Source organism: Zootoca vivipara, chromosome 7 (assembly GCF_963506605.1).
Source record: "Zootoca vivipara chromosome 7, rZooViv1.1, whole genome shotgun sequence".
NCBI lineage: Eukaryota > Metazoa > Chordata > Lepidosauria > Squamata > Lacertidae > Zootoca > Zootoca vivipara.
Genome location: NC_083282.1, coordinates 56,360,848 through 56,387,815, shown reverse-complemented (window position 1 = coordinate 56,387,815; position 26,968 = coordinate 56,360,848). Strand labels below are relative to the sequence as shown.

At 43.7% G+C, this 26,968-nt stretch overlaps 1 protein-coding gene across 3 annotated transcripts; it reads left to right on the top strand.

The window, feature by feature from the left end:
• Positions 1–279: 279 nt before the first annotated feature.
• RAB29 (RAB29, member RAS oncogene family) lies at positions 280–23,554 on the top strand. Of its 3 annotated transcripts, none has more exons than XM_035123453.2 (6): positions 280–559; positions 1,087–1,289; positions 13,774–13,845; positions 15,248–15,429; positions 16,179–16,300; positions 16,923–23,553. In XM_035123453.2, exons 2-6 carry the CDS (start codon positions 1,166–1,168, stop codon positions 17,050–17,052), a joined length of 630 nt encoding a protein of 209 aa, XP_034979344.2. In that variant the 5' UTR covers positions 280–559; positions 1,087–1,165; the 3' UTR covers positions 17,053–23,553. The 3 variants fall into 3 exon arrangements, with proteins under 3 accessions (XP_034979344.2, XP_034979345.2, XP_034979346.2); XM_035123454.2 differs by having other exon boundaries at positions 280–579; XM_035123455.2 differs by lacking the exon at positions 280–559 and adding an exon at positions 14,439–14,581 and having other exon boundaries at positions 1,269–1,289; positions 16,923–23,554.
• Positions 23,555–26,968: the final 3,414 nt, after the last annotated feature.

Sequence of the window (26,968 nt, the reverse complement as noted above, 5' to 3'; positions counted from 1 at the left end):
GACTCATTACCTTCAGGATCAGTAGCTTAGGGCCTCATCAAACCTGAATCGGGCCCTGCCAACACTGCACTATCAATATTCAGCATAGAAATCTACACATCGCACGAGCCGCGGTGCCTGCCTCCTGAAGGACAGACGGCAGCTACACTTTTCCTTCCCTAAAACACTACATTTCCCATGACGCAGCCGCTCCAGTTTACGGATTTAATAGGGAGCGCTTCACCCTATGCATGCTGGGTACTGTAGTTCCTCCGATGGGGCGAGGCAGCAGCCCCGCCCTCTCTCACATGACGGCCAGGAGAATGCGGAAAAGGCTCGGCAGCGGAGAAGCCGCGGCAAGAGGCGCGCTAGTTGCAGGATGAGGATCCTATCGAGAGCTTAAGCCTCTTTCTAAGCAAACGGCAATGCAAACGCTTCCCCTGCAAAGACTTTTTTGCTTCTGTGGTGCAACGGCGTGTACAGATTTGGTTTCCTCCCCAGCGAGCGCCCGGCGGCTGCTGACAGTGTGTTTTGCTTTCGCTACTCGTCGGGTGGAGAACTCCTCTTTGGGATCCGCTTGGTGCGTTTTAAACGCGTAAGGTAGGGCCGGGGAGTCTTCGCCCGGGCGCAAATACTGTAATTGAAAACACTGCTTGCTGCCTCCCTGCGTTCAGCGAGAGCTGGACCTGCAGGACGGAGCGGACAATTAAACGTAAAAGTTGCATACTGACCCCTACCCCACCCCTTGGTGGCTTCGCAAGATCCCTGTTTCTTAGAGGGAGGTCGAAACAAAATTTAAAAAAATTCCTTCCAGTAGCACCTTAGAGACCAACTTTGTCAGTCATTGGTATGAGCTTTTGTGTGCATGCATACTTCTTCAGATACTGTCTCTCATACCAATGACAAACTTAGTTGGTCTCTAAGGTGCTCCTGGAAGGAATTTTTTTATTTTGTTTCGACTTTGTCAGAGCAACATGGCTACCTACCTGTAATTAGAGGGAGGTGATTGCTTACTCCAGATGGGAAACCGAGAAGCGCTAAGCTCTGGATCGCCTGCCTGGGCTTTGGAGGCTGCTTTTGAATGCACAGATTTTTTTTGCCCTCTAGGGAAAAGTGAGAAGTGGCTGCTGTCTCTTCCCAAGAATTGAGGAAAGACGTGCACTTGTTTACTTGGCTGTTCCAAACCATGGGCCATCACGACCATATGTTCAAAGTGCTGATTCTTGGGGATGCCACAGTTGGGAAGACGTCACTGGTCCAGCGATATGCCAACGATAGTTTCAACAAGCACTACAAGTCGACAGTGGGAGGTGAGTTGTTTTGGATTCCTGCCCCCCCCCCAATACCCGCCGCCCCTGGAAAAACAACAACCTTATTTGCAATAGATGATGAGCTCTAATAACAGATTTAATAGCACAGTTCTAGTGCTATAAAAGTGTTGTGTATCCCAGATACCTGCCTTTTGATTGCATTCCGTCTGATGAAACGCTTTGTGGAACTCAAAAGCTGTCATACTCTTAAGTGGTAGGGGGTTAGTTCAATTAAAGGTGCTGCTCTCTTGTACAGTGGTTGCGAACGTGATCCGTGCGGGAAGCATGTTCGCAACCCCGCAGTGTTGCAACCCCCAGTGCTGTGTCTGCGCACGCGTGGGTCGTGATTCAGTTCTTCTGCGCATGCGCAAAGCACAATTTAGCGCTTCTGCGCATGCGCCAAAACCCAGAAGTAACCTGTTCCGGTACTTCCGGGTTCGGCGCAGTGCGCAACCCGAAAACATGCAACCCGAAGCATCTGTAACCTGAGGTTTGATTGTCTTCTATATTTGTTCCTGTTTCTTTGGATGTTGCATTTTTCACTTCCTCCTTTGGTGTTTCATTTGTGTTTGCACCTCTGTTGAAATAACACTGTCCCTCCCACCCATCATACTGGGTAGCAAAACGCCATTGAGATGTCCTGGTTTAAATACAGTGGAACCTCGGTTTATGAACACGTCGGTTTACGAATTTTCGGTTTACGAACGTCGTGGACCCATCTGGAACGGATTAATTCACTGTCCATTACTTTCAATGGGAAAGTTCGCTTCAGTTTATGAATGCTTCAGTTTATGAACAGACTTCCGGAACCAATTACACCCATGCTTCGGGTTAAGTATGCTTCAGGTTGAGTACTCCGCAGACCCGTCTGGAACGGATTAATCCAATTTCCATTACTTTCAATGGGAAAGTTCACTTCAGTTTATGAACGCTTCAGTTTAAGTACTCCGCGGACCGCCTGGAACAGATTAATCCACTTCACATTACTTTCAATGGGAAAGTTCGCTTCAGTTTATGAACGCTTCAGTTTATGAACAGACTTCCGGAACCAGTTGTGTTCATAAACCAAGGTACCACTGTATAGCCCTAGTTACTCATAGCCATTCGTGTATTCATTTCTATATCACTTTATTTTATTTTATTTTAATGTCAAAGCAGTTCACAACCTAAATTAAAACATCAAATAAAACATTACTGAAGAAAGTAAAATGGTTCATGGTGGGCGGTGGCAGTGGAAGCTCAGGCTCAATCACCTGGGTCTGCACTAAGAGATAGCCAAGATGATCTTGTAGTTGCTAGTTCTTAAATAATTGCAATCTATCAGTCAACATTAAAGCTTTTTTGTTCCATAGGAGAAACTAACTATATTGTGAAACACTGGTTCTCTGCATAAGGGTGGGCTGGCTTCAATTGTGTGTGTGTGTGTGTGTGTGTGTGTGTGTGTGTGTGTGTGTGTAAGAAAGACTTACTATTTTTACCAGAGTCCCTTTGGACCACCAATATATTTCCTGAGGTTTAACATTTTAAGAGTATATTCTGCATACTGTGGATGCCTCAAGAGTCAAGGCATGACTAGCTTATGTTAAGCATAGCTGCCACGTCTCCCGTATTCCCCGGGAAATCCCCGTTTTTTCAGCTGTTCCTAGCTGAAAAACGGATTTTTTTGTTTTTTCCTGGTTTATTCTGGTGCGGCGGCCATTTTGGAACTGGGCGGAGCATGCTCAGAAGCGACTTTTGATGCTGCTCTGCCCAGTTCCAAAATGGCTGCAGTGCGACTTCTGGCACGGCGGCCATTTTGGAACTGGGCAAAGCAGCATCAAAAGTCACTTCTGAGCATGCTCTGCCCAGTTCCAAAATGGCGTCAGCGCTACTTCCGGTCTGCTACTTTCGGCCTGGTCCCTTATTTCTCCGACAGCAACTTGGCAGGTATGATGTTAAGTGACCTGAAGTGTGGATTGTTACTTAAATGCACAGGAAGTACCTTAACAGATCAGAGCATGTGCCACCTAGTCCAGCATTCCTTGTGAGAATCTTAGCACAAAGTGGAACATCTTCTCTCCCTTCTTCTACATAGGTTATGTCTTTGGACTGAAACAGAAAGTTGCAGTCTGCTGTAGGCAAGCCTCTATTAACGTGACTGGAAATATTTAGATCAGTGTGGGACTGCTGTGTGTCTGGTGACGGGGCAGGGGGAGTCCCAAGTCCTCATTTTGCAAGTTGAACCGAGTCTGCTAGCCACATTCTTGGCAACAGACTATGTGTGTAAAAGGGCAAGGCATCTGTGTATGTGGAGAGAGAGAGAGAGAGCATTTAAGCATGGTGTGTGGTGTGAGAATCAAATGAGCTGTGCTGCTGTGAATTTCACCAGTATGGTGCTTTGGAAGTTATGGCTCCTTCTGTTTTAATTTCAGAGCTGAAGACAAGTGTGTGGAAGCAGCTACACTCTTCCCACTTTACACGTTGGATTAGTGGTGGCATTTTTTTAAAAAGTGCATCCTCTTGAAATATCTTTGGATTCTATATATAGAACCATAGAATTGTGGAGTTGGAAGGGGCCCCAAGATCCTCTTGTCCAACCCCTTTGCAGTGCTGGAATCTCAATTGCAGATAGCCATCCAACCTCTGCTTAAAAACCAGGACGGTGGTGCTCAGTGAATTTCTCAGGATTGTGATATAAAAAAGGCAAAACAGATACCCAGTCTCCTTTGACTTCAGTATGAAAGTCTTCTGAACTGCCTGTGTTTCTGTGGTAGATTGAGAGCCAGTTTCTATAAACAGAGGCCACTTTTTGGATTGAATATTAGGATGGGACTTCCTTCACTTTGCACAACAAATTATATTTGCTGAGAATTCAAGGGAGGGAGCCGTCTATTCCACCTCAAGTTCCTTGGAGGAAGGATGGAATGGAATGGTAATAAGTATGTAGCTCTCATGAATCATATGACTTGCATCAAAGAACTCCATAGATCAATTATCAAATCGTTAAGATAAATTATGTAATATTTTAGGCCAGAAGAAATACTCTTAACCTTGTGTTTTGGGAAAAGGGAATTTCTGAACTTGCTTGCAAAGAATGGGCAGAGCATTCTTTGGAGCTATCACCCATCTATAGCTGTCCTGGCTCATAGCAACCCGGGCTTAATGTGTGTGTATGACTCTTTTTGTTTATTCGTGGTAGATATTGGTTTCAAATCTTGCCCCTGAAGGCAGGTATTAACTGGCTGGTGTACTTGATGGGTCTGATAGACCTCTTGGGAGAATGAAGGTGCTTTGGATCTATCAGATCCAAGGAGCCCACTAACACTGGCCTGGAGCACCCTGTTTTGGGGTTTACGAACAGCAGAAACACTGCCAGTGATAGATCTACCGCCTGGGGAAAACTCTACCGATGAAGATGTGCCCCACCCCTTCTGGCAGAGAGACACATCCACTCCAGCCAGCAGATCTACTGGTTAGGATTGCTTTGGTAGTCTCTCATTGTTTCCAACAGCAGTTTTTAATCTTGGGAACCACGGCTGCTTTTAATTACCATATTTTTCCATGTACAGTATAAGATTAGGTTTTTCCCCCTAAAAAATAATGTCCAAAATTTGGGGATGTCTTATACATGGATAGATCTCTCCCCCCCCCCATTTTCTTAAATCCAAGTCCCCCAAAATAAGCCTTTAGGTATGTGGCCCTGAAAGCGAAATTATGGCTATGGCTCAAACTATGTTTCAGACCGGTGGGTTTAGTCCCCTTGATTTTGAGGGTTAATTTTAAATCTCCATGGGAAAGGGAAGTGGTAGAGGAAGTGCAGAAATGCGGTCTGTCCTCCCTTTATATTGAGTCCATGACCTATAGCCACGCTAAAGCGGTGATCGCTCAGAGATTGGGGGATATCGCCAGACAGGAGGACATAGCCTGCATGAAATCTGGGATGTTTTTAGGGGAGCAGGTGTATCGGGCTGCACCAGCCCGTTACCTGGCGGATATCCACTATGTGGAATACCGCAGATTACTTACTGCGGCCAGACTGAATGTTCTTGATTCAGCGGTTTTGAGGGGAAGATTTGGAGGAGTCCCATACAGTCAGAGAATGTGCCATTGTGCCTTGGGTGAGTATACTGTAACCCCATATTTATCTCAGTTTAGTTCCCAACTAAGAGAACAGCAGGCAGCATATTTGCTAAACAAGCCCACTGGGAAAATAGCCTTCTTGGTGGCTAAATTCCTCTTCCTGGCGCTCAAGTTTTGGAAACATATAACCGAATGCCTTGATGTGGGTTACCTGTAGGAGGTTCAGTAGCGCGGTCATAATTCATTTATGTATCCCTCTGATGCCTTCAGTTTTATATTTTTATATTTGTATTGAGAAATGTTTTTCTTTCTGACTATCGGTCGAATAAAGTATTTTGATTGATTGAAATAAGGGGCGTCTTATACATAGGGGCGTCTTAAAGATGGAAAAATACGGTAAATTGAATTATGGTTGCTGAGCTAGTCCTTGCTTTAACCCTTTGTGAAATCTCTTCCCTTCTGATTCTAAATGCCCCAAAGCAAGCACCTTCTGAAGAGTCCTGTCCTGCAGTGATCTGTAAAGGTAAAAGGACCCCTAACCATTAGGTCCAGTCGTGACCTACTCTGGGATTGCGGCGCTCATCTTGCGTTATTGGCTGAGGGAGCCGGCGTACAGCTTCCAGGTCATGTGGCCAGCATGACTAAGCCGCTTCTGGCAAACCAGAGCAGCACATGGAAACACCGTTTACCTTCCCGCCTGAGCGGTACCTATTTATCTACTTACACTTTGACGTGCTTTCAAACTGCTAGGTTGGCAGTGATCTGTAGAAGAGGCAAAAAGTGGGCTATTGGTATATCTAGATTTGATTGTTTATATTGGTAACTACTGATTAGCATGATTTTTTGTTGTTTTCAATAAAGGGGAATGCTTTAATTTACTGGAAACAGTAATGCCTTTAAAAACTATTTTAAAAATGTGGGAAGGTGGTCCATGAAGCAGGGCCACCCCGGGGAAAACTTAGAGCGATCTTGAATTCCTTCTTAAGAGTAACTCTGAAATTGTGGCAGAAATGGGCAAAACACTGCCACTACCCTTTTTTGTGCCACCCAGGTTTTGATCATCTGGGTTAAGTGCAGCAAGTGAGAGAGCAGGGGTCTCCATCAAATAAATGATTTACAGTATTTATAGCTGGCCAACCTTGAGCTGAGCGATGTACCGTTTCATTGGCTACAAATCATGCAGGTTCAGATGTTCTGTAAACCTTTGTAAAGAATGGGGACTATTCCTAAAGATCTCATCAGGTGGATTAACGAAAAGCCTAACCTGAAAGGGGTCATGTTAACGTATTGGTCTCTCTTGTCCTGTCTGTGACCTATTGGTCATTGATCAGATTGTGCAAAGTCTGGGAGGGAGATCTTGGGTATGACATTGTGGGAAATTCCTGGATTTCTGTATGGTAGAGATTGCCTTTGAACAGTGTTTGAAATTCCCCAGGTGTGTTTTGCTACTGGTCCGGGTCCACTTGCGACTACCTGTAGATTTCTGGGTGCTGGGTTGGCAATCACAGTTTAAAAACCTTTGCCTTAGTCCATATTTAATACCTGTTCCATTTCCCCTGTGTGTGTTTCTCCTTCTTGCATACTGGGACAAATGAATTGTTGTAAGAGCAAGCTACAGTCAAGCAATATAGTTGAGATCACAGAATCATAGAATTGTAGGTTTAAGGTGCCTAGCTTATATATCTGAATTTCTAACACTGCTTTTGAAATCGGTCCTTGTGAGACTGAGAGAAACCATGCTGAAATTGATTTATCACTGGTACACGATGCTGCAGAAACTAGGTCACATGGCTAGGACTCTTAAGTAGGTTGTGTTGGAGAGGATGCAATCGATTTGGCACAAAGTTCAACATGTGGGCATGCCCTGTTGTCCAACTGAGGTGGGTGTTCCAGGAAATTACAGCCATTGTTAATTAGAAATTTCATCATGACCCTGGCCTTGCCCTCCTTCCAGTATTTCCAGAGGCTACGTGAGGGTTGCTCGATAAATAGTGAATTTGTTATTTGCTGGCAGCCGCTTGCTTAGAGATCACACACCACTGGAAAGGATCGACACAGTTTTCGATACAAGGCTGGTGGTCCAAGGTGTGCACATAGCAGAAACACTGATGCAGAGACATCGAGTCAGCAGGTGCACCTTCTGTTTCAACTTTTATACGCCTGCTGAAAACTTTCCTATTCCATCACGCCTATGCAGGCAGTTAACAATGCACAGTTTTCTGCATTTTTGGTGCAAACCACTTTGATATTTTTATGAGTGATAACTCATTTTTTATTTTATTTTTAGATATTTTAAGAGTGATAACGGTATCTAAATATTTTTTTATGAGTAAATGAGGGATGAGAGCCAAAGAGAGACACATTTGCAGACAGTTGAGCCATGTTCATGCCACACATTAAAATATCGGTACTTTGACCAGTCGTGGCTTCCCCAAAAAAATTCTGGGAGCTGTCATTTGTTAACAGTGCTGATAATTGTTAGGAGACCCCTATTCACAGAGCTACAGTTTCCACAGCTTCAGATTGCTCTGAAGATTTTAGCTGTGTGTGTGAATGTGGCCTTGGGATCCCTTTTTGCATTATGTAGCTGGTCAGAGGGGCTGTGCAGCCATCAGTCTCTCAGAACAACTTCTGGGTGGACATATTGTTGACATCTGTCTGTCTTGAGAGACAGTGGAAGAGTGAGCCTTTGGGAGTAAAGCCAACCATTGGAGAGTCACAGCACCGATACGGCTGAGACGTGTTTTATTGCAGGCAGGACATTTTATTAAGTCACCTTCTCTCCTGAGTTGCTTCTGGTGTCTGTAAAGCAGTTGGCGTTACTAGCGTGTAAAGTATTGCCTCTGTCCATTCGTCTTTCATATTGGTGAAAGCTGTATTGTTATAGTTAGGCGTTTTGGGGTTTTTTTTTAATGAAAAAATTGATTAATACCATACATTGTACACTGCACTGTTGTATGCCTGGAAAAAAACTTTTGAAAATGAACAGTAATCATTAAAAAAAGGAGGAGAGGGAGCTTGCCGCTGGGAGTCAAGGAGGGGAAAGGTACAAGGAACAAGCATCGACTTCAATTGTTTACTTAATCCTGGGGTCAGTTGATGTTGCCACAACCACAATGCAACCTTCAACATCCTTAGATCCTGCACTGTATATAGAAGATGCCCCTGGGTATGGAACAGATTTGTCTTTAAAAGCTGTGTTTGATGCTACTGAAAGCTTCACAGAGACTGTGGCTGAATAGTTCACAAGCTCTAGAAAGACACCAAATATCTGGCTAAACAGCCTCCCGGTGCGATAGAATTTCAGTATATGGGTAAGTGCAGCTTCCCCACTATTTCCTATTACCTTTCAACTCCCTGTTGGAAAATCCCGAATGAATAAGTAGGTCAGAGGTCATTAAAGTGAAGTCCAAACCCCACTGAGAAACTGATGTACAAAGGCCCCAGTTTTTGCCTGCAGAGGATTCGTTTACACCCCACTTTGATCAGTTGCAGTAGAGACGGGAGGGGGGGAGAAGCTTTGCCATCTTTTCCTTCTCTGCAGCCTGACTTTTTAAAAAAGAAAATAAAAGGGAGAGATTCACAACTTGCGGTGTCTTTCAGACCCACTGAACTAGATAATAGCTATGGTCTAATTTAGTTTTGTTCCTGTTGTGCTCGGTGGGGAGGGGAAGTGTCATTCTCAGGAGTCCCAACACACTTGCTGGAATGCAATTTTATTTTTATTATTTGATCTGTGAGTGGGAAACAGCCACAGTAGTCTCTGATTCAGACTAATCTGGCCAAGTGATGAAAAATAAATATGTTAATGTTGCAAGTAGTCCTTTAACAGAATTCCATTTCTAACAGCTACTTCATTTTAAAAGAACACGTTGGATGTTTCTCTTTATTTTCTTTAGTTCTGTTTAGAAGAAGTTTATAAAAGTCCTTTTGATATTTTTCTTTAGTTCTGCTTAAGTCTATAAGATCATTAGTCAAAGAACAGAACCAAACTAGGGCAAGATTAGCCGGGCCAGCCACCTTAGTTTAAACTACCCCCTTTATATAAGGGTGACCTGAATCAAAATGATCTGATTATCTCTGGCTGCTCTTTCTGTTGGGGGTTAAGGCTTCACAGAATTTGCTCCTTAAACACACTTCACTGAAGTGCAAGGTAAGCTAAGAGGATCCAATGGCGAAGGGAATGGGGAGGAGTTGGACAAGGAGTCATTTGCAATAGATTCATCTTTATGGGAAGCAGAGGGAGGAAAGTTCCACTTACAAGTTTACAGCTTATTTTACTTTAACGTTATGGCTGTTTGCCAGCATTGCTGTTAGAGGCTCGGGTCCATCAAATATGTATTTTGTTGGTAAATTTTATATTCGGCTTTTCAGCTAGAGTCCTGAAACTGCCCCTGTGTGTTTGTGTGTGTTTATATAATATTATGTACGTAGATATTCATGAACTTGCAGTTCATCCTGAGAACATACTATAGACTTGTCACAAGAGTGCTCACCTGGCTTATTTTTTCTTTTGCAAGCTAAATGCCCTTTCTTGCTTAATTGAAGCATGCAGGCCACATATTCTTTGCCTGGGGTTGAGCTTCCATTATGAGATACTGTATGTTTTTGGCGGGACGCAGGTGGCGCTGTGGGTTAAACCACAGAGCCTAGGGCTTGCCGATCAGAAGGTCGGCAGTTCGAATCTCCGCAACGGGGTGAGCTCCCGTTGCTCGGTCCCTGCTCCTGCCAACCTACGGTAGCAGTTTGAAAGCACGTCAAAGTGTAAGTAGATAAATAGGTACCGCTACAGCGGGAAGGTAAAGAGTGTTTCCGTGTGCTGCTCTGGTTCACCAGAAGTGGCTTAGTCATGCTGGCCACATGAGCCGGAAGCTGTACACCAGCTCCCTCGGCCAATAAAGCGAGATGAACGCCACAACCCCAGAGTCAGTCACGACTGGACCTAATGGTCAGGGGTCCCTTTACCTTTACCTATGTTCTTGGCACTCAAGGCATGGTGTATTGAGCCAACAAAAATGTGTTGTGATTTCTAGACAGTGCCAGTGCTTTTTTCTGGGGGTATGCAGGAGTACGCATACCCCTAAACATTTTGTGAATCAAGTTCGGCCTCATTGAGGGGCAGTATTTCAATACGAGTAGGAAAATGAGAGCACAGTACTAATAATATTGTTGTACGTATTAATATTAAATCCCTTCATACACACACACAGCCATCTGAAATACCATGCCTGGACTTGCACTGAATGTAGAATTGCCAGCCTAACATAGATAGACAGACAGAGAGAGAGAGAGAGAGAGAGAGAGAGAGAGAGAGAGAGAGATGAAGACATTTTCAGTTATTTGCATTTCTAAGCAGTGGTCCATTGATGACCAGTAACATATCTGGGTTATGACTCGTGAAACCTAAGTTCATAGAAAGGTTTAGACTTGGGATGGGGGGGGGGGGAGAGCAGGGGTCTTGTGCCTTTGATGGCTGTACTGTAGTGGGCAGAAATTCAACAGCTTAAACAGTTTCTCATTGTAAATGGGTGAGATGGTGGACTCAAAATAAATCAGGGGAGGGCATATGCAAGTGATAAAATTGACAGAGATAAGTTTTCTCATATCTTATCTCCAGCAAACCAAAGAGCCCTTTTTGAGTTCCACTGAGCTGAAAAGGTTGATTGTTTTGACAGCTGTCTCCATCTTGTTGTTGCCACAGTGAGACCGAGGCCTTGGCAGGATGGACAGACCTGTCTAATGGACAATTTATTGGGGAAATGCAGGAATCCCTTCAATTTAATTAGTCTCTTGGGTGGAAAATCTTTACAAGTCCTCCAACCTTTCAGGGAAGGACTTCCACCATCAACCCAAAGGTGTCACAGGGAAATCGGGATATTACAACACATACCCACAGATTTAATGTCTGCCCTGCCATATGTGTTGGGTCAATGATGAAACTTTTACATAAAGGTGGGTCAGTGGTGTATTGAAACAGCTCCGCAGATCTCATGGCAGCCATGAATATTGAGTCCTTTGAAACAGCCATCCTGGGATTCTCCAACACCACCTGCTTGTGCAAAGAGGATCCAAAGTCAGCAGTACATTTTCTTGTTCCGTCTCTCTGGCCAAGCATCACTTACAAGCTTATGTTGATGCTGCACCAAGTACCCAAAGCTGGGTCACTTCAGTTCCCCCCTAGTTCATCCCCCCCAAGTCTGAGTAATACCTACCGGTTTCACTCCCTCATCCACAATTAAATTTAAGGAAGGGTTGTAGCTCAATGATAGAGCATCTGTGTTGTATGCAGAAGTTTCCCAGCATCTCCAGATAGGGCTCAGAAAGATTTCCTGTTGGAGAGCTGCTGGCAGTCAGTGTAGACCAGGCATCCCCAAACTTCGCCCCTCCAGATGTTTTGGACTACAATTTCCATCTTCCCCGACCACTGGTCCTGTTAGCTAGGGATCATGGGAGTTGTAGGCCAAAACATCTGGAGGGCTGCAGTTTGGGGATGCTTGGTGTAGACAATACTGAGCTAAATGGACCCAATGGTCTGACTCAAGAGGATGACATCATCCTAAGTTCCTAAACTGTGAATGGTTGATGATTTGCAGTGGACCAATCTGCCATTCAGAAGCACCACCACCAGGTGTGAGAGCTGCTTGGTAGAGCATCTTGCTCAGGGGTCACCAACCTAAGGCCCATGGGCCGGAAGCAGCCCGCGGAGTCGTTTGACCGTCCCATGAGCTGCCCCTAAACCAAGTTGCCCGCTCGCATGCTGCGCTAAACCAGCGCAGCGTGGGGACTCGCTTCCGTGGCACCGGAGATCGCATCTGCACATGCACGCGATCCAACCCACAAAGGGATCTCCGCGGGACCGATCTGGCCCAGGCAAGATAAACCTTGCCAACCTCTGATCTTGCTGGTTGGGAAAAGTACCTGAAGAGGAGAGAGTTCTCAGCTATCTATCCCCTCTTTGTCTTACCTTAGGGAAGCTTTTAATATCTGATGTATTGTTGTATTTTAATGTTTTGTTGCCTCACAGGGTGGTTGTAGGGATTAAATGAGGGGGAGGACTATGTATACCAGTGTTTCTCAACCAGTGTGCCTCCAGATGTTTTGGGACTACAACTCCCATCATTCCTGACCACTGGTCTTGCTAGCTAGGGATGATGGGAGTTGTAGTCCCAAAACATCTGGAGGCACACTGGTTGAGAAACACTGATGTATACCACTTTGAGCTCCTAGGAGAAAAGGCAGGACATAAATATGCAATCAATCAATCAATCAATCAATGATTATTATTAAATTTATTCCCACCCTTCACTAACAGGTTCTGGGGGTGGGCTGCAACAATTAAAAATTGAGAATTAAAAACAGTTAAAACATTTCATAGGAACAGGGTGGTGGTGCAGATGTCAACATGGTATACTGATGGGAGTTTTAAAAAAGAGACTTATTGAGAAATATGTAAAGCTTCTATCTCAAGGGGAAATTATTATATATATACTCTTGCTGTTAGTTATCATATTTCAGGTGGAAATAATCCTGGATCCACGGACATAGAAGCAATCATCCAGGATTTGGGACATATTACTTGTGTGAGCATGCACATAATGTGTGCCCACTCTTCTGTTTCAGAGTTGTTAGGGATAGCAACTGATGACCACAGGAATCTGGAGAAGCAGTTGGCTTGTCACATGGTTGTAGACTGCTCTCCGTGTGGTTAAAGCTGCATGGGGGAATGGGGTGGAATATTAAAGTGACATCTGCATGGTTGTCTGTTTCCACCACTTCTCTGTGATTTACTGGAGCATAAACATATGCTTTGAGGTCAGCAGTACTCAAGAAATGCTATAGCTTGGGCTTAACATCTGCTGGAAGGAAGAACATGAATAGCATCAAGACAGCAGTGTAGAAGCAACTGCCCACAGCAATGCGTGGCAGGGCCAGCTAGTAAGAACATAAAAAGAGACTGTTGGATCTAGTCCAGGCATAGGCAAACTCCAGCCCTCCAGATGTTTGGGGCTACAATTCCCATCATCCCTGACCTCTGGTCCTGTTAGTAGGGATGATGGGAATTGTAGTCCCAAACATCTGGAGGGCTGGAGTTTGCCTCTGCCTGATCTAGTCCATCTATTCCAGCATCCTGTTCTCACACTGACCTACCAGATCCTTGTGGGAAACCTGCAAGCAGGACCCAAGCACAAGAGAACTCCCTGCTCCTGATGTTTCCAACAACTAGTCTTCAGATGCATTACTGCTTCCAACCATGGAGACAGAGCATAGCCATCATGAGAACCTTACCCTCCTTGAATTTGTTTCATCCTCTTTTAATGCTCCTCAGGCCTGAAGCAGAAGTGCTCATAAGCGGAGCATACTGCACAGTGATTTTATTCAACCCCTAACTGGTTTTATCTTTTTCTTTCCTTCCACGGTTGTCCAGTGGATTTTGCTCTGAAGGTGGTACAGTGGTCAGAGTCTGAGACAGTGAGGCTGCAGCTGTGGGATATTGCAGGTGAGCTTTGAAAAGTCACTTGTTCGTTTGTGGTGGATGGGTCCCGTCCCCCCCCCCCCCGGATTTGTTTGTCTTTTTCTATCGGTCAAAGATGGTTCCAAAGAGGTAGGAAATTCCCACACACAGTAGCTGTATAATTTTCATCCATGTGTTGTTGTGTTTCACCTCTTTAGTGATGCAGTTTGTGCAGTTTCTTATGTAAGTCTGGAAATGGCAATTTTGGGGGAATGCCTTGAAAATGGTACTGATGGATGGATATTGCAATTAACGGTGACTAAGAGGCATGTGCATTTTTTTTTGCTTTGTCATTCCACTGCCAAAGAGACAGCCCATTTAAAAAGTGGCTTGCCTCTTCAGCAATCAAAGCAGCTGCCATAAAATTAGGAAGCAAAACTCAGCAATGTGCAGGGTTCGTTACTTTACCTACCAGTATGACTTCTCAGTAAGGATAACATATATAAAAAAATTATTGAGGCAGTTTCCCCTCTCCCTCAAAAGAGTGAGTTTGGCACAGGCAGCTGCAATGGGAGGGAGACACAAGTGACTTTCTGAAGCAGAAAAGTCAAAGCAACAACATTTCTTCTCTGGTGCAGTACAGAAATTGGTGAACTCCAAACTGTGGATTAACTTGGATGTCGGGAATCATTGGGGGATCCTGGTAGTTCTTGCAGGTTTCGTTTGGTCCCCTTCATCTCAGGGTCGGATTTAGGTTTGATGAGGCCCTAAGCTACTGAAGGTAATGGGACCCTTTATATGTGCGACTGTCCTTTGTCAACAACAAATTGTCGCTGTTCTTTGTGTTGAATATATGCTATATGGTAATTTATGGACCTAATAGGTGTCTAAAGCCATTTGCACATAACAAATAGGAGCCTACACAACACAAAACACTGTTGCTGTATTTAGGTTTTATTTTATTTGTTTTTTTATCTTATATTTTGGAAACGTACATCCAGGGTTTTTTTCCTCTAAATTTTTGGGGAGGCCCCAAGAGAGTGGGGCCCTAAGCTGTAGCTTGTTTATCTTATGCGTAAATCTGGTACTGCTTCATTTTCCTATCGATTGGTGCCTTAAAGCTTTAGGGTGGGGTACGTAACCTGTGGCCTTCCAGAGGTTGTTGGATTACAAATCCCCATCAGGCTCAGCCAGCATAGCCTGTGGTTGGAGATAATGGAAGCTGTAGTCCAGCAATATCTGTAGGACCACGGTTTGACCATCCTGTGAACGAGTCATCCCACTTGGTCAAGTTTTCCACTGTCCTTGCCAGAAGGCAGTAAAGCAGATACAACTCCCTTGATGTTGGATCAAGCAAATGTGGAGGGGGAAGCTGCCTAGGACTGAATCTGAGAATGGCTGCCTTAAGGTAATGCTAAAACTCCTTCGTCGCCTAAACCCTCCCCAGGCCAAGAACGTTTCACGTCTATGACTCGGCTGTATTACAAAGAGGCATCGGCCTGTGTGATCATGTTTGATGTCACCAGTATTGGCACGTTCGCCAGCTGCCAGAAATGGAAGTATGATTTGGACAGCAAGCTGAAGCTGCCGGATGGAAGCCCCATTCCTTGTCTCCTGCTGGCTAATAAAGTGAGTGGCTGTAGACTGAGTGTTTCCAGCTGTTTTTCTTTCTTTTAAAAAAGGCTGTAAGCCCTCTGAAACTCCCCTAAAGCGCTGGGAGATAAGAGCCGTGCATGTGTGCTGTCCTCATGCCACCAGTGAACACTGGCAGCAGCTGAGAATTAGGGTTGGGACCTAAAAAGAAGGGGGGCATGGAAGAGAGCTTGGAGAATGTGTGTCCTCACTGGCCTTCCCTGACCCAGTTCCATCTCCCCACAGAGTTTTTAAAGGGAGGGTGGGGAAGGTCTTGAGGGCTGCACTCTGCCCAGAGCCAGAGCTAAAAGTGTGCAGGAGAAGGACCCCTCTCCCCCCCCCTTCTTTCATTTCCCCCTCCCCGTCTAACATTGTCCCTGATATCACTAAGGAAGTGGGGAAATTCCCAAGTGGGACCTCTTTCATGACCCTGAAAAAAACGTATTTGAAACATCTGCTTAGGATATAAAATATCTGTACATTTCTCAAACTCTGTTTTGAATTTGAGGAGTTTATTTTGAACAGTTATAAGAATTTTTTTCAGTGGCAGAAGAGGCACAGTTGTCTCATCATTTTACCCTGCTAATTCAAACTGCGGCACCACTAATAGTTATAGCATCGCCTTATAATCTGCTGGGTAGATCTGGCCGTGTGCAGATTTGTGGCAGAGGCAGAAAACGAATTGTACACCTCTTCCTGACTGTTCTAAAAGGTGAACTTGCACTTTCCTAAATTCTCTTTTCCAGTGTGACCTTTATCCATGGGCTGTGACCAGAGAAGAAATTGATCGGTTCAGTAAAGAGAATGGCTTTACCGGATGGACTGAAACCTCTGTCAAGGAAAACAAGAATGTAAATGAGTCAATGAGGTAGGCAAATTGAATGCTTTTTTCAGAGGTAATTAGCCCTTAAGAACGGGTCTATGGATAACATACGACAAAAGAGGTGAGGTCTTTAAAAAGAGAATTCCAGCTTCACTCAGTTCCAAAATATCCAGTCATGCTTTCACTATGATGTTGCAGCTAGGTTTGGAGTGAGACAGGCAGCACCACAGGTATTTAAGTGATTTGCAGTGATTCGGCTACCATTTTGGCTGTAGGCCAGGATCCGGGATGTGATGCTCTATAGAGATTTGGTCTCAGGTGATTAGGTCAGTAGATGGAACAAGCTTGTACCCTCTGTAGGTAAGGCACCACAGAGTATGCATACTCTTGCTTATTTTTTAAAAAACGGAAGTTGTTTTGGGTCCATGGTGGTGTTCATTCCTCAGCAAGCCCACCTCTTGCCAGAGAAACAACTTCATTGCAAACAGCGTCTGTCAGCAAGGTAATGTTTTCTCGGAGGTAAATGCAGAACCCCACAGTCACATTGTGTCAGGTTTGAACAGATGGGGTCCCCAGGAGAGAGTCCTCCCCTGTGATTTGGTTCCTGGAATGCTGGGAATAAGTGCTGTCTGTTCTCTCTTTCTAACCTAATCCCATTTCTTCCTAGAGTCCTTATTGAGAAGATGATGGTGATGTTGTTGTCGTCGTCAGGTGATACGGACGTCACTGTTTCAGGCCGTGGAGACTACATCAATCTACACCAAGCTGCAGCCGCACCCAATTGGGGGTGCTGCTAGTTGCACCTCCCTAGACTTCTGCATCTGATCAGAGGTCGAGAGCACCTTTGAAACTTAATACGGGCTTTTCTTCAGAAGTAGTACTGAACTGCCTCATGGCATTACTATAAGCGGCAATATAAGACCAAGGCATCCCAGGAAGGTCGATGGAAGCCACAGTCTTCCCTGCTTATGGGCCATTGGGGTACACTTCTGCCATTCTGTGTTCCTCATTGCAAGTTGGGCTAACTTGGAGGAGGTTGTTCTGCTCGCTGCAGCCTTCTGTACTTGTGGGAAAGTCTCCACCACAGTTGATTGAAGATTACGCAGCAGGAAGGCCACAAGGAGCTCTTAAAGCAAAGCCCCAGGTAACCTGGCTGTGTCTAACCAGCGTACGTGCTAAATCTTGCACTTTGAAGCAGACTGCCTTTAATGTATCCTCTGCGGAAACATGCTGTGATTATCCCCCCTTGTGACACAGCTGCACAACTCCCTCCTTCCACAGCCCTTCTTGAGGTGCCATATTTGCCAGGATAAGCCTATTGCTGCTTTTGTGTGTGTGTTTTCTGAGAATGGCTACATTTAAGCTGAAGGAAAAAACACAAGGGACTCTGGCCTTTCTTTTTGTCCCTGCTTTTATAAGGGAGATACAATTGTCAGGTCCTTTTCCTGTGACTATTTCATTAGTGAGCCCAGCAATGAATTGAGGTAAAAGCTGTAAACTGCTTTGCATTGATGCACCTTATTAGAGCAGGAGCAATGTTTTTATGTTTTTATAGCCCTTTCCCTGGTAGGATCTCATTTGCCTCTTTCATATTCTGATAAATTACTTCCCCCTCAGAGGCCGTAATATGTGGGTGTAGATAGCCACCATGCAATGCTATCTCGAAAGCACGCCAATGGGTTTTAGTGAACCGAGGGGGTAAACACAGAATAGGGAACACAGCAGGACAGAAGGCAAGAATTAAATCTCTCCTGTACCTTTTTGCTACCAGCCATTTTCTTCCCTTTTAATATATAGCAGATAGACTTTGTTTTTGCAGAAAATACAAAATTGTAACTTACCAGCTTTTAAAAATTACTAATTCAGGAAGGTTAACTTTTCAAAATGGTGAGTTGTAGTAGGGTGCTTAAATTTCTTAATCTATTTTTTAAAAATAAACAGCCAAGGAGATGCATGTGTAATGGGTAAAATATTCCGCGGATGAATAATGTGTCTATATTCAACCAAACTCTGAAATTTCCTGGATGATTGGTTAAAAGCAAATCTATTCAGGCCAAAAAAGAAAGATCTATTAAAGCCTTGCAATGTTTGAATCTTTGCCTGATAACATTACAGTTATTTCAAACTGTCTGTTCAAATAGGGTAATGGGCACAACTTCTGGATAAGATATAAAATATATATTCGGACTATTTTCTCAGTTATGTAGACAACAAGGCACATTATTTATCCATTGGACTTGTTCTTGTTATAGGATATTACAAGTTATGTATTTTGTAAATAAAGTTTATTAAACAGTTGCTGCTAAGAAAGATAATGACAGTGGATGGGGAGCTGGAATCTCTCTAGATATTGTTCAAGATGGTAATAACTTTATTTTTAGTGTTTTTAAATGGTGGTGAAGGACATCTTTCTTTGCACTGTTTCTGAATACTGCAGGTAGGAGTACTGACCACAGAGAAATTCAAGCTAAATGCTTTTAAAGGGGATGCTATATAGACCACTAATGTGGTGCCCTCCAGAAGATTTGGACTACAATTCCCATCAGTTGGAACTGTTGGGACTTGTAGTCCAAAACATCTGGACAGCACCATGTTATTGAAGAGGGATCTATAGAAAAACAATGTCAGATAACTTGGTTGTGTTTCGGTATATTCAAATATCTCATTGTACTCTTTGAAATGGGAGCACAACAAAACTAGCCTCAGATTGCTACTGTGCAATTGGAAGTACAAATTACAAAGATTTGAGGACTTTAAAACTTCTGCCTGCACTAATTAAGTAAGTGGTAGGAGAAGAACCTAAGGGCTTTCTAGAAATGGTTCCTTTTCCACATGATGGTGAAAGTCTATATCAGGAGTCCCCAGACTTACCATGCTTTGGGCCGGTGCCTGAAGCGCCGATCCTGCGGTGGGCCGGAGGGCAGGGGAGCACGCGCCCATGCACCTGCGCCCATGCTATTTCCAGTGCACCTCCGGGTCACCGGAGAACTGGAAATGGCTTGTGCACATGCGCACGAGCCTCCAACCCAGAAGTGCACTGGAAATGATGTGTGCGCATGCGCGCAAGCTATTTCCAGTCCCCCAGCGACCCGGAAGTGGGTCGCTGGACCGCTAAGAGCGAGCGGCAGGGGTCGCCAGGGGCTGGATAAATCGGTCCTTTGGGGACCTCTGGTCTATATGATACAGTCATACACCTGAACTACAGCACTAGCCCTTCCACTTTGTACCATTTTTGAAAAGTGGTATATATAATGCAGAATTTGACAGCTGCCTGGCAGAAATTACTGCTGGGTTATTGGCACACAGATCCATTGGACATGAGCTGTTTCAAGCAACATCTCTGACAGCCATGATCTATAAGGGAAAGATTTAGCACATCTCCCTTTGCCTAATGTACTTGTGCACTGGCTTACAACTGCTGTTTGATTGTCTAGATTAATATATCTGTAGGGATCTGTGCAATGGCATTGGAAGGCATTTGAGGTCACTAAGCCTGCCTTCCCCGACCCAGTGCCCTCCAACCACTGTTGGACTCCATCAGCCCCAGCCATCATGGCCAATGGTCAAGGATGATGGGAGCTGTAGTCCCACTAGGTTGGGTGAAGTTGTAGGACCCCCCCCCCAATCTGTGTGAACCCATGTATAGCATTGTATAGGTAGACAGTTGAGAATATATGCACATTATCTTTTCCACATCCAGTTCTATTTTTGCGCCCTTTGAATAGCTGATGAGAAAATTTAAAATCTCTCAAGCCACTATCTCATGGAGCTACTATATTCTTGACTTGTGAACATACAAAGGCAGCTAGGGAAACAGCTGACTTTCCAAAGGGCTGTCTTTAGAGGACCAACTGGAATGCAAGGTATACAATCAAAACACTAGAACTTTCACGTTTGAAAGGGTGCTTTGCAAAAACAAGAGATGTCTCAGTGTTTAAACCCTATGTGTGTTGGTCCTAAGTGCTGTGCAAAACTCTTTCTGCCAAGACATAATGGACATGTTACCTCGCTTGAAGTGCTTATTTTATGTAAGCTTTTAAAATAAAAACAGAGCGGTGTGTTTTGTTTTTTACAACTCATGCTATACTGATTTGCTTCTGATCTAAAACTTTTATGCCATTTTTTTTCTGGTTGTAAGTAAACTGAAAGCAATTTGGTAGAGAGAGGCTCAAATGAGAGCTGCTGTTTCCTTTTAGGAGGGGTGCATTTCTTCTTGGAAATTCCTAAACCTTCCACTTAGCATACAAGAAAAGCTGTCTTGGTAGCCTTAAGCAGAGTTTGTAAATTCATTGTGTTTTATTTATGGCTCAATCCCCTCCCTCTCTCCATCAGATTGCAGTTCTTTGATTGTAAGCCATGAGATTCTCTAAATGGTTGTCTTCATCCAGATGGTATTCTAGGGCTACCTATAGGCCAGAATAAATTCTTCTACCCCCCCCCAAAAAAAAAAATTAAAGTATGATGTAGGATTTATTATAATTAAATCCTTATTCTGGTATGTAGCTGCATTGCCTATGTGTAGTACACAATTCCTGCCACTTCCCCAGAGAGTACAAAATCACACTCAATTAAGCATGGGTACTGTGGAGACTGGATGGGCTGAATTAAGATTCCCATCCCCACCGGTTTGCACCAAGCAGTGCCTTAGTAATATGGTTTGATATCTGGGACATGTCCACATGAGAGGCTTAATCCAGGTTTTGATGGCTCAAGAATGCATAAAAGAAAATGCATTTTAGCACAAATAGAAATGTTTTAATCACCCCTTTGCCAATCAGCACTATTTTAGCACGGTCGTTTTCACTCCCACCACCCCAAAATTTTAGTTAGTGCTAAATATTTTAACCTACTTCTTGAAAAAGTTATTAAAGCTATCATGCAATATAAAAGCACTTTAGCATAAATTGAACATTTCCCTAAAAACAAGAGTCTAAATAAAAGGGGTTTTTAAATTAGAAAATCATATTCTCTTACTTGTGCCTTCCTTACCTACATGACTGTCACATTTACTTGTCTGGATGTTACACTGCATGATTTATGCAGAGCAAGAGTGCCATTCTTCCCTGCCCCACGGGGGGAAGTGTATGGACCACCTTCCATCAATTTGAACAATGGTCATTGAAAACTCACCTCAAACAGTTGGTGTTTTTTTTTTCAGAATCTCACATATTTATAATACACATTTGAATTGCATTATTTTATATTTGTTCTTATGTCAAAGAGACAAATGAGATTTTAGTTGTGTTGTGTTCATAACCAATGCAGTGTTGGAAAAACTGAAAATAAATCTGAAATCAGCCTGACTTTGCTTGTTCACATCTACTGGTTTCTCAGTTTATGCAGTTGTGGGATGGAACTGTGTCTGTTATCCAGACTTTTTTGCTTATTGGGTTTGACTAGAGGTGGATTCCATTTTGTGTCTCAAGTCTTTTGTGTGACGTAAGTTGCTAGAACAACCCTAAATACCGGTATGTGCATACTGGTAAATTTGCAGTAATTTCCAAATGATGAATTCTGGAGGACTATGGAAACCCCTCTGGTTAAATCATCAGGTCTTTTGGACTAGGTGCTTTTTAAGAAGAATTTGGTTGTGGAAGAATTTGGGAAGGAGGTGTGGCAGCTAGCAGCTACTGTATAGGTAAAGTAAGGGGTTTCCTATAATGTTGGTTAAAATAGCAGGTGAATTGCTTCCTGTTTTTCCCCAAAATATTGCAAAACTTTGGAGGAGATTTAGGTGGGAGAGCTAGTGACAGTTGGGCATTAAGTTTAGTCATGGATATTGATTGTACTATTCTTCATTGGGTAATACCATTGGGATCTATTCAACTAAGCAAAAAGTTCTGTCACCACAAGGATTTCTGCTTTTGCAATGGAATGATCTCTCCTCTCCTCACCCCATTCAGCCCTGAATCTGTTCTGGGGGCTCTACCAAGCTTCCAGAGCAGATCTAGGAACAGCAGGGCAGGGATCCCATTCCACTAGTGCTAATCCTTGCATTAGTGCAACTATTTAGTGAAATACTGCCTTTGAACATTTTATGTGTACACTGGTTTTTCCCTAAAGATTGCAGAAATAGTTGCACTTCCAGTACTATGAAGAAAGTAACTGATGATGGCTGGCATCTGTTTTGACCGCTTTATGTTGGTCGTGAAAAACTCCATCAGTATGAACCCAGATTTTGTGTTGGCACAGATCACACTAGAGGTGAGTGGTCAGTCCTGACATTCTGCCCTGAATGTGGGTGGTGTGCATTTTTATGGTGGTTCAACTTGCCACTTGATGATCTGATAAGAATAAGATGAACTGACATGACTTATGAGGCATTCATTCGGTCATGAGCAAGTGCATAGGTTAATTTTTATCAATAGATCAAGACAGTTTGCATGTAAGGAGCAAAATAACCCTCAGCAAAGTCTGTTTTGTTCCCACTGCAACGGTTTGATTGTGGATCAGCAATATTCACAATTGGGCTTCACTACACTGGAATCTACACAGAACACTGGCATTTATGGACTGAGTGTTGTGCGTCATCCTATATGGCAACAATGAATTTGCAATAAAGCAGGTGATTGAAATTGCCCTTTAAGAGACCATATAAATCACCAAGCACTTCCAGCAGTAAGGATTTCTTTCCTGAATGTCATGAAAACACACTGGAGAATTCGAAAAGTTTATTAAACTGGTGGTTGCTGATCAAGAATTACAGGAGTTAATATTGCTGGCAGAATATTAGTCATGATGAATGAGCTGGAGGGGTAGGAAGTTTTTCAGATATCAGATATTTAAGTTTTAAGTTCACAGCAGAGGAGTATTGAGAAAGGAGATATAAAAAGGCAGAAGAAATCCAGAAATAAGAAATGAGTATGGTGCCCATTGAGGGGAGAACAGAACATGGAGTCGGAATGTGGAGGCATCCAGTGAAATTAATGTATGGCATGGATTGCTTTGTTCTTTGCTTTATTTACAGTATGTTCATTGACTTCTTTAATCAAAAGACTTCAATGGAACTTACACTCTAGTATGTGACTTTCGGACTGCAGATGGACAGAGCAATCCCAATCCCGCTGGGGGTTGCTGGGAGGGGTTTGGATGCTCCGGAGGTGTGTCTTCTGCACCTGAAGAACAGAGTATTTTGGGAAAGGAGGCAGTGAGGGTGTGGAGTTAAGCCAGCCAAAGATCCACTGCATTCTCAGCTGGTCCAGCTACCAGTGATGTGCTTGTCTGCTGTGGGCCATCCTGGAACTGGTGCAATGAAAATCAGCACAATTACATTCCCGATCTTCCCCGAGCAGTGGGTCTTTGCAGGGGCAGATGAAGGGGGGCAGTGGGGGAGGGTCGCCCCGGGTGTCACCACTGAGGGGGATGACAAAATGCCGGGCGGCACTCACTACGGGGCTTGTAGCGCGCCCGAGCCACGCGTCTCTCCTGGGAGTGATGCGGTGGCTTGGGTACCCACAGGTTCCACGCTACCCCAAACGGTCCACCCGCCGCCTACCCCTCCGCTGTAGGCCACTTGAGGAGGCGGGCAGACTCCTCGGAGGCCCCGCGGAGCATCCTGCTCTGCCTCACCCTGCCTCGCGGGCGACTAGCCCCGCCCCTGGGCACAGGGCATGCGCACCGCTCCAGGTGCCCGATTGGCTTGCTTCGCTGCTGTGTCTTTGAATGCGGAAGTGGCTCTGATATGCTGTTCAACCCTGTGCTCCCAGTCAGGTGCTTGAATTGTACCCCAGGTGGTTTTTTTTTTCATAGTTTAGGAACTTGGATTTAAAAAATTGGACAGTGCACACTTCTACTGTTGTGCTGCCTGGTACCAGATACAATCTTGCCAATAATTCACCCAAGAGATTTGACCAATTAATAGAAGGTACCGTACTAAGAATAACAATACTGTAGCTATTAGGTTCTCATTTAATCCATTCCAGCATTGTGTTCATGTGGAAACGACAAGTAAACAGGGTGGCATAATGTGGTGGTTCTCATGTACACACTTTCTTAAGGTGTTTGAGCACCTCCCCAGTTATGGAAGAGAACTCTTCTGTCTTCCACAGATTATTAGCATCCCTAAACAACTGCTGTCATGCTTTGGTCAATAGCCTTGTGATACTCCTGACAGGAATGAGTATATAGTGTAGATGTTGAAAATGCAATTATAATTTAGTCATCCTTGGCTCTCAGAGCTGTGGTGTGAGCATTTGCTATGCAGAGGTAATGATGCAAGAAGGGCAGCTGTGGTGCCACAGGAGGACAAGTACTTGGCCAACATGAGATTGTCTGTCATGCTTGGCTCTAAATCAGTATTAATATCACTGAAGACTTCAGAGAGCTACCAATACAGTTTCCCCCTTGAAACACTTTGACTTTAGTAGCTTATGGTCTGTGGTGTCCTGCCTTTGGAACATGCTGCCCAAGGATGCTTGCCTGGTATAGTCTGTCAACTGTTTTATTTCCAGTGAAGATTTTTATTTGCCCAGACTTATTTATTTATTTATTTAGCATGACTTTATTTATTTATTTATTTATTTAGCATGACTGGGTTTACCTGGCCATTTATTTTATCTTACTTAACAGGATTTATATACTGCTTAATCATCAAAACCTCTAAGCTGTTTACATTAAAGGAATATGAAATTAAAAAATACAGTACTGATGAAATCAGACGTTAAAAACAAGTCGCTCTGCTTTTTTCCAAAATCTAAGTAAAATCAGAAATTTTCAAACTCTACATACAAAAAAAAAGTTATGTTAGTATACATGTCAAAATTGCGTGTCTGGGTAGGTTTGCCTAAACAAAAGTTTTTAGCAGGCACCAAAACAATATACCGGTAGTGAAGGCATCTGGTATAATACTCTGGTGTAAGCGCTGTCACTCTGGAGAACTGATTTGTTGCAAACATGGAACGAACATTATGTGGCAATTGTAAAAGTGCTGGTTCCCCAGATTGAAGTGGTTGAGTTGGCACTTATGGGCTGAGGCAATCTTTCAAGTGAACTGGTCTCAAGCTGTTGAGGGCTTTATATACCAATACTGTACAGTCATATCTTGGATCCCGAATGCCTTGGTATTCAGATGTTTTGGACAGTGACTGTTCCGGTTTGCAAACGTTCTTTGGAACCCAAACATCTGATGAGGCTTCCGTGGCTTCCAATTGGCTGCAGGAGCTTCCGGCAGTCCATCAAAAGCTGCGCTTCGGTTTCCAAACGTTTTGGAAGTCGAACGGACTTCCGGAATGGATTCCGTTCGCCTTCCAAGGGACAACTGTAGTAGCACCCACAGGGAATTCTATTACACTGTATTAATCTTTGAGTCTGTTTCGCTTCACTTTTTTGTATATCACTTTTGAAATGCTGTATATATCAATGCAGCGCTTTGGGGGGGCACAGGGGTACACATACCCCTAAACATTTTGTGAATATAATGGGAGAAGAAACTAAAAAATGTAAAATGTTTAGTTTATTCTCTACCACAGTGAATCGTCAGTTCCGTTGCTACCCCTGATGGTGGCCTAATTTCCTCTCACAGTTTGGAATGTGAACTAAATAGCTGTCCTGTTTTGTGAGTTGATAGTGGCTGCCATGCAAAGAGCATAGATTAGCTCCCATCAATGATACCTTACATGAGATCAAGAGTTAAGTCAGAAATTAAATAAAATAATTCCTTCCAGTAGCACCTTAGAGACCAACTAAGTTTGTTATTGGGATAAGCTTTTGTGTGCATGCACACTTCTTCAGAAATTAAATCTGCAAAAGCAGAGTAGGGTAGGAGACCAATGTGTGACCTGAGGTGGTGGAGTTGGATAGTTAGGTCTGTGTAAGATTGCATTGGGGTCATGGGTGTGAACCTCAGCCATTCTATGCCTCTGCTAGACCCTAGATTCTAGGCTAGCTGATTTCAGTCAAAACATGTTGTGACCATCCAATGTAGCATATTTGACTAAACAACTTTACACCATCTCACTAGATACTGTGGTACCTTGGTTCTCAAACGCCTTGGTACTCCAACAACTTGGAACCCAAACACCGCAAACCCGGAAGCTCCGGTTTGCGAACTTTTTTCAGAATCCAAATGTGCTCAGTTTTAAGTGTTACACTTCCGTTTTGAGTGTTATGCTGAGGTCTGTCTGTTTTTGCTATTTATTTTGCGTTTTTGTTTTTGCAGCTCTTTTTGTTTTGTTTTTGTGACTGTGTGGAACCCAGTTCAGCTGATAGATTGTGTGACAGCAGTACAGTACATTGCTTATTGCTTTCATTTTATGGATCAATGGTCTCGTTAGATAATAAAATTAATGTTAAATTGCTGTTTTAGGGGTTGTTTTTAAAAGTCTGGAACGGATTAATCCATTTTGCATTATTTTCTATGGGAAAGCGTACCTTGGTTTTGGGCCTAGAGCAGTTTAGATGTCACCGGAGTTTGAAAGCACTGCTGTTTCCAAGGAAGGTAGCAATGTTAAGCACTTCTGAGTTGGGTGCAAGCCCTGTTGAGCTCAGTGGGACATGCCACTTTTTATTATCAAGACGCCGTTTCATTCTAGAGGTTTCAAGATGGGCAATGTTAAGGAGAATGCACTCTGCACGTTCTAGGGCTGAGACCTGATTTCATTTTGCTTGTAATTATTATTAAAGTTCACCTATATTTCTGGCCAACAGAGATGATCAGCCAGGGGAGAAGGGTGTAATGCAGCGAGGAATGCACAAAGCACCGTCTCTAACAGCAGT

Excerpts from the sequence above, each read along its gene's own strand:
- RAB29 (XM_035123453.2), top strand. The coding sequence starts at position 1,166 with ATGGGCCATCACGACCATATGTTCAAAGTGCTGATTCTTGGGGATGCC. Across the intron at positions 13,846-15,247 it reads GCAGCTGTGGGATATTGCAG|GCCAAGAACGTTTCACGTCT; the intron begins GTGAGCTTTGAA and ends AACCCTCCCCAG. Across the intron at positions 16,301-16,922 it reads AATGTAAATGAGTCAATGAG|AGTCCTTATTGAGAAGATGA; the intron begins GTAGGCAAATTG and ends ATTTCTTCCTAG.